The sequence below is a fragment of the Melanostigma gelatinosum genome (assembly GCF_949748355.1).
Source record: "Melanostigma gelatinosum genome assembly, chromosome: 1".
NCBI classification, from domain to species: domain Eukaryota; kingdom Metazoa; phylum Chordata; class Actinopteri; order Perciformes; family Zoarcidae; genus Melanostigma; species Melanostigma gelatinosum.
The window spans coordinates 14822858-14831235 of record NC_136634.1 but is presented as its reverse complement, the minus strand read 5'-3'; the positions used below and the strand labels follow the sequence as shown (position 1 = coordinate 14831235).

General features: G+C 36.0%; 2 protein-coding genes across 2 annotated transcripts in view; one reads left to right on the top strand and one right to left on the bottom strand.

Annotated features, from left to right (window-relative positions):
• The window catches only part of endouc (endonuclease, polyU-specific C), a gene marked incomplete at its 3' end in the record, with an annotated part of 101309 nt that extends 93622 nt beyond the window's left edge, over nt 1-7687 (top strand). Inside the window, exons 6-8 of the mRNA XM_079269963.1 lie at nt 6858-6970; nt 7145-7295; nt 7406-7687. Of these exons, the coding sequence (XP_079126089.1) occupies nt 6858-6970; nt 7145-7295; nt 7406-7687 (546 nt within the window). The remainder of the gene's footprint in view (nt 1-6857; nt 6971-7144; nt 7296-7405) is intronic.
• LOC306778486 (citrate synthase-lysine N-methyltransferase CSKMT, mitochondrial-like) lies at nt 4764-5399 on the bottom strand (the record flags this gene model as incomplete). The annotated part of the gene is made up of 1 exon (XM_079269986.1): nt 4764-5399. One exon carries the CDS (start codon nt 5397-5399, stop codon nt 4764-4766), a length of 636 nt encoding a protein of 211 aa, XP_079126112.1.
• Nucleotides 7688-8378: the final 691 nt, after the last annotated feature.

Sequence of the window (8378 nt, the reverse complement as noted above, 5' to 3'; positions counted from 1 at the left end):
TAAATACAACCATCAGACCACTGCTCCACATCGTGGAAACAAACCAAGGACTGTTACATCATATAGACTTCTCTGCAGGCAGTTCTGTTAGTCATTCGGTATTGTGAGTCTCAATGGAGATGATGATGAAAGAAACTTATCAAAGAGTGTTAAAATAACTGTGTGACATCAGGTTCTTGTTCTCACCGTGCTCCTGGTTGGAGGGACTGTGTCCGTGCTGCCAGGGTTGTAGTCTGGTGGGGGACTAGGTGAGGAGCTAGAAGAAGAGAGAGGAGAAATAGGAGTGAAGATACAATAGGAGGGAGGAGATGGGTCACAGCGAGGTGGAGAGGAACGTAGGGGGACGTAGGGGAACTGTCGTGCCATCTGAGGGTAAAACACACACAACCCTCAGACCACTGATCCATATCATAGTCATTTCTCATATCACATTGAAAGGATCAGTAGCACAAAGCAGTGTGTGACTAGATAGAAAGTAAATGTCATACAATAAATGATACGCTCGCAAAAAGTATTAGCAGAAACAAACCCAGTACAGTGCAACATGTTTGCATTTGTTTCAGTGTTGTTACTGCAGGAGGCCTTCCATATGTCTACATTGACTAAAAGTCAGAAACATATCAGCACTTTTCGATAGAAAATTCTTTAGTGGTTCTTTCACTCTGCTGTTCATTGTGTTAATATGTATGAAAAATATCACAAGTATGTAAGGAAATGTATGAATTGTGAGTTAATATGGATTAAATATATTATCATGCGTGCATCACTTGTGATCCGTATCACCGAGAAGTTATATAAATATAAAGAAACAATATTTCTATTAGCATTTCTCAGTTTAAGCTAACGCTGGACGGTCGGGGTCTATAAAGCTAACGTTAGCTAACCAAGAAAGCAGCTTTTTGTTCAGATAAACTTGTTTAAACTTGGTCTCACAGTCAAAAGTCAGGTCCTAGTGGATTAATATACAATGATTGACTGAAAATATTATCAATATTAGGATAAACATCGGTTCAGATAGATACATAAATAAATACATAAAAAACAGTGGTGGAAAAAGTATATAAATCTCGCTTTTTTTCCTGCAAAAGTTGATCAGAATCAGACTTACCTTTATCAGTAACGTTAAGTCACGGATGCAGAAAAATCCTGGTTTGAAGGTGTTTCTTGGAGGTTTTCTTCGAGTGAAAGTAGATTTCGGCTTTTTCGAGTGAAAGTAGATTTCGGCTTTTCTGACGGACCAACGGTTGGAACAGACTGGAATTTAGAAAAAATGCACAATTTTGGTAAACATGGTAACGATGGAACGTTCGACTGAGAACAGCTCGTTCTTACCTCAGAGTCTCCATCAGGTCCTCAACAGTCCTCCGCTGCACAAACAGACATTAAATACAACTTTAAGAGGAATATATCCACATGAGCTCAAATAATACAACTAACATGACATTGTGACTCAGTCTCCTGTCGCGTTTGAGAGTCACGTGACCTGCCCAGGGGTTAACCACACATTAAGTCTCCATTCAGGCCTATTTAAAAACACGGTCTCATATAATGTCCAATAATATAGAGATGCATGTTTGCATGGAGGTTTGAGGGTGTCAGGTTGGACCCTGTCCTTGGTCCTATGTGGTCCTCCAGTGTCCACAGATTGACAGCACGTGGACCTGCTGTTTCACGTTCCTACATTGTTGTGACAGGAAGCCAGAGTTTCAGAATAAGTGACACAAACATCAATTTGAAATAAAATGAAAACATATTTTCTGAGGTTTGTTTACTGGTCCACATCCTGTCTGTCTTGGGCCATCGTTGGACAAATGTCTCTCCAGAGACATTACATTTACACACCCCTGCATCACACCTGTATTACTCTCTTTGATCCATTTTCTTTTGTTAAAGTAGAAAACTTGATGTAACTTTACTAATTGCTATTGTGCATAGTGGCATGTATGCACATGTTAAATGAGTTGTTTAACAAGTACTTGTGGGAAGAAGCAAAGTTAGTAATGTGCACGAATGAGTTCTTTGGTCCGAAATATTCTGCTAGGATGAACACTGTACACACTTTGGTTAGATTTTAGTCTACATGATTTAAAACACTGACCAAGGACTTGCTGTCATATAATGTATGTAAATGTAGATAATGGTTGGCTGCTATGTAATAGAATTTGTCACCAAGGAATCAAACCCGAAAACAAATGCTATTGTACACTTGAAGCACGATTGAGATTACTTACACTTCTTTACATAATTGTTATTGTGGAAAGCATTTGTACACATTCTCATCTATATAGTAGTTACAGACATAGATAAAGACAAATATGATGCATATGTTCATTAACACCACTATATTTGCTGTCATCATTACTGTCTGTTTTGCTAACATGAGTAAAATATAATACAGAGATGTGTTTTATCACATCAGAGCTACAATGATCTCAATAAGTTAATGGAACAAATTGTTTTCCTGTGATGCCAATACACACATTTGTGCACTTCTAGCACTCAACCAAATTAGTTGTCAAATACTGTGTTATGCATTTGTTGGCATGTGTGTATTTGTGTGAACTTTGTAGTTTGTGGTTAGATTTTCCTTGAAAGATGTTTTGCATTCTTTACTTCACAGCTGTCACAGAAATGACACATGTCTTGCTCTCTGACTCTTTCAAACAACTAAAAATTAATCATTTTGAATTGTGATTGAGACAAAATGGCAGATAGGGCAATAGAGAGGCACAGATCTCAAATGTTTCCCAAAAACATGTCGAGACACATTACATCTGTGTCGTTGTTGTGTCCTGTGCATCTCTTTTTCTCTCACTACAGCATAGGCATGCGAAAATCTGCCAAAAGTCAGCAACCAAATGGAGGAAGGTTTTTGACTCTAGCCGACAGAGAGCTGAGGGTACAGACCTCCCTGCGCTCAAACCAAAGGTAAGACTACACCTTAGGGCGGGGGAGTACAATTAGATTTAATAGGAAGAGAAAACTGCTCAAAGTTGTACATCTCCGTGTGAATCTCTGTCCGAAAATAACTGCAAGAACAGTTTCATGACATTTGAATATGTACAATTCAGCGATATAAACGTAGGCGCTTTCAATTGTATTTCAGTCACAAGGTTCATCTTCTACTGGGAAAGTAAGTTGATTTGTCCTTTCTTTCTGTGTACATTAGTTTTTAGTGGCTACGATTAATCAGCTGAAGCCCAAATGGCGTTCCCTCAGATCCCTCACTGTTTCTGGCTTTATAGATACTGGTTTCCCCTCTTTGAGCCATTGGCTTAAATAGTCTGAGGCGTGTCAACTCATACTGGTGGTATTAGTTTAAAAAAAAACACTGAATCTGTGGTATTTTCCTTTCCTTTCCACAACTATAAATCTTAAGATGTATGCATTATAATTTCATTTCTTTAAACATAACTGTGTTGACAGTATGACCCCCTATCTTCTCAAGCTGCACTACTTCTTTTGAACCTCTTGTAGACTTATACTCTTACTCTTTGACAAGTCACCATCAGAATACAGAGCTCGGCCAAAAGTCTGTTTGTCTTAGTTTGTTCTTGTAAACTTCTCTGCTGGCTGAGACAATAGCAGCAGGACAGAGGACAGGAGGAATGACATACTACTGTATGTGATACCTGCGTTCTTCATTATTATCATTTATAAACTTCACTCAGGACAATTTAGATTTGTTCCAGTTATTAGTGGCTTTGCTGTTGTAAACATAACTGTTGCAGCTCTAGAACCAATATTTAGTTCTACCTAAATTACAAATAACTTCTATTCCTGTTCAGATTATTTAGTCATGAAAAAGTATTGATAAGAGTGGCTCCTTGGCCTAAAATCCTAAAGATACCTATCCGTACCTTTAGGCCACCGTAGTTCTATTAGGTACTGAGCTGAGGGTTGTGCAGTTGGTTGCAATTTGCAACCTCACCACTAGATGGATCTAAATCTCACACACTGTTCCTTTCAGGTAATTCTGATAAACCAAGACTTGTTGATCCTTGCGATTTGAATTGTGTCCAGTTAGACGTCTGTTGCTCAGCATATATATATATATAATATATATATATATATATATATATATATATATATATATATATATATATATATATATATATATATATATATAATATATATAAATATATATATATAATATATATAATATATATAATATATATATATAAATTATATATATATATATATAATATATATAATATATATATATATAAATATATATATATATAATATATATAATATATATATATATATATATAAATATATATATATATAATATATATAATATATAATATATATATATATATAATATATTAAATATATATATATATATATATATATATATATATATATATATATATATATATATATATATTATATATATATATATATATATATATATTATATATATATATATATATATATTTGGTCATTACCTTTCTCTGATGACTTGTGACCCGTGTGTTAGAAAATCAAGTGGCAAAATGCGATCGACATATTGGGCACCCCTGGTTTAAGTGGTTTGTCAACTTTTATCATTTCATAAAGAGGTCATTCTTTACCTTCAGGTTATTTTATAAGTAGTAAATCTATTGTCTCTGCTGTCGGAATGTGGAGGTCCAGTTTGGTGGATAACTCACTCTGTCTGTGTACCTTATCAATTACTTTTTACAATCACTTCAGTAGTTTACTCATTTAATATTATCACCATCCAGATGAAGAAAGTTTCTATACAATAGAGCGAGGAGTCACTTGGTAGCAGTAGTCAGTCCCCTTAGCTCCCCAACCTCCTGCACCCCAACATCTGCTGCCATCAACCCCGGCTCCTGTGCCTCCGTCTCCAGCCACAGCAGCCTGGCATCAGGGTCTTCATCAGAGAACTGGAGCAGAGACCCTGAGCTCCGCAACACCGACAAACACTGCTTCAGCACCTGATTGGCCTTCCATTTCCCTTCCTTAGACCTCAACAAGGCATCTGTGGTGCCCTTATCAACTATAAGGTCCACACTGCTACAACCGTAGTGCTCGTGGAGCTGTGTGCAGTCCAGCTCTACGAACTCAAGCCGAGAGGAAAGATTGTGAGCTTGAATGGCTTTGGTTTGGACGTGTTCATGCATTAGTCGCACAGCTATGGGGGAAATGTCTGCACAAGTGACCCGGACCGGGAGAGGAGAGCGTCTGTAAATACAGGGCCCGAAAGCAGAAGTGCCACAGCCCATAGCCAGGACTTGGAGCAAACCGTCTGGGTGGGGCTTGGTCTGCAATAGGGGCATAATGAAGTCCCGGACAGCATCGAAGCCAAAGAACCACTCAAAGTGTTTGAAGGTGTTTGTGCTGCTGCTGCTCTCAGTGTAGAAGCGGTCCCAAGTTGCTTTCTTATCCATGTTTTCAATCAGTTCAGCTAGGCAGAAACACAGATGGGATTATGTCACGAGTTAGTGAGTGAACATTAGCAGTAAAACACATACAACTTGCCTTAATGCCTCCATCCTTCTGTCATATTTGGAGGGACTTTATGCTGAAGTAAATTTAAAATCCATCAATTTAATGTGTCAAATGTCTTTTCTTTTAATATATGATTTAAGACCTTTTCTTGGGTCCTTAGAAGCCACTAAGCTCGGCATGAAGACGATCTAGCAAGCTGACAAACTCAAATGACTCACATTGCTCATTAAAATAAAAAAGCAACATACACTCAACAGTCCTGCATTGAATCCTCCCTTTGTGTACTTTATAATGCTCAGTTCATCTTTAAACTGTTAAATAGATGTGTTGATGTATCCAGGCTGTGTTATATTAGACTGCATTAGCTTGGTGTTGCCAACAAGTTTGCAACTGAGTGTGACGTTATTGCACAACAAAGTGCTACTTTATGGTCAGCTTCTGTAGCTAACATATCGGTGACAATTAGGTAAGACATCAGTGCACACACCTGCAACTCACTTTAACTTTTCTTTCTTACTTATATGCAGACTCAGGACAGCAGAGTTATTTTTCAAAAAACAATTTTATTTATTTCTCACATATATATATATATATATATATACGTATATATATGTATATATATATATGTGTATATATATATACGTATATATATATGTGTATATATATATACGTATATATATGTATATATATATGTATATATATATATATATATATATATATATATATATGTATATATATATATGTGTATATATATATATATATATATATATATATATATATATATACGTATATATATATATATATATATATATATATATATATATATATATATATATATATATATATATATATATATATATATATATATATATATATATATATATATATATATATACGTATATATATATATATATATATATATATATATATATATATATATACGTATATATATGTATATATATATATATATATATATATATATATATATATATATGTATATATATATGTATATATATATATATATATATATATATATATATATATATATATATATAACGTGTACAAACATATTTAAGAGAACATTTAAGAAAAGAAAAAAAAGATAATGGACACACTTTACAAATTTTGAAGTAAAGTGATCGTAGCTCTGGGAATTATCAAAGGGCTGTATATAGTAGAGTAGTACTGTGTCTAAATACTGTTAAATATACTCTGAAGTATTTCCTCGGTGAGTGTCAGTAAGTCTGTTTCTTGTACATTGAACAAGTCTTTCAACAAAGTCCAATACATTCTCGATCATGTTACCATGTTAACACTAAAAGGCCTCTTTAAAAGTCTGACAAACTATTTTAACTGTTCAGAAAAAGAGCTACGTCATAATTGTGATTTGTCCACAGAGGGCTCATCGGTACCTGGTGTGCAAAGCAAAATCCAGCGCTGACCTGAGGCACTTTAAGAGTCAGCTGTATTTGATCTGGTTCCACCTCTACCACAGGCATAGGAACACAGGGTGAGATGCCCAAGCAGCTGCAGATGATCGTGTCCGATTGTTGAATTCATCAGAGAATCTGTGTGTGCACCGAAAGCAATCGAGGGATTTTCTCTGATTGTGTAAAACGTTATGTCATTGTTTCTAAGTAATATTTTATTTTGTTTGGTATCTCTAAACTAAAACATTCACCAGCCTGGACTCCTGTGGATTCGAGCATGTGTTCGTTGGAGAGACGAAATCTGGAACAGAGATCATCGGTTTTCACAACTGGATCCAGTTCTACCTGCAAGAAAAAAACTTGCACTTGGACTACAAAGGATACAAGGCCAGGGATCATGACTTAGTGAGTATGACAGTGTGTAACTTCGTGATCCTTTCTTTCTGTAGCAGCTTGAATGGTTTTCTTTATTCCTTTATTCTACGAAAGTAACGTTCATGTGTTTCTGCCCTCAGCCCGATCAAGACGACCACGTTCTGAACCTCCAGTTCAGCTGGCACGGTTTGGTGAAGCCCGTTGGCAGCACCTTCATCGGGACAAGCCCTGAGTTTGAGATGGCGCTCTTCACCATCGTCTTCCTCATGAACACAGAGAGGAGCACCACAGTGCTGGTCAACATCGACCAGTGTCGGATGGAGCTGGTGGTCATCAGACATGGACGCTCCCTCGGGACGGCGTACCCAAAACTGCTCAGCAGCAACGGCAGACATGTTGTTAGGCAGCAGCACTCACACTGATGTGGAGTATACTGACCCAAAGTGATACTACTCACATTATAATGTTCATGCCCAACAAGCTGAGGCACAAACGTACTGTGGTTTAGTTTAGATGCCACAGACCTTCTTAGTATATATGACATGTGTAAACTTGATTAATTTGTCAAAAAAAAGCTATTTCAATAAAGTTAATTGATGGTTTTGAAAGTCTAGTATTTGGTGTATTTATGAAATGTCCTTTATGCTTTGAGTTTATATAAAGTTAAGTATCAAGTAAGTCAAATTCAAGTCCAGCTCTGATTGAGTTTCTGGAGAAGTGCAGTGACAGCAGAAGTTTCACCAACCTGGACAAATCAAACAAAGTGAGAAACGTTTTTTCATTTAATTTAGTTTAAATGTTTTTGTATTTACTAATTATCTCAATTGGCTAGTATTTGGCCACTTTAAGTACTAATAATAAAATAATACATGACCACGAATCGAAATACACACAAGTAAAGCACCAGTACTTTGAATCCACAATACCTGTCTATATGTGCCTACTGCCTACTTGGCATATTTGGCAACACTGCCTGGAGTTGCCAAATTGGTTTGTGCAATGAGTTAACGAACTAACTATACCTACAGACATGCATACATTGATCTCTATAATATAATCTCTCTAATTATTGCAAAAGATCGCACGACTTTTTTCAGGTGAAGAAAAAGACGA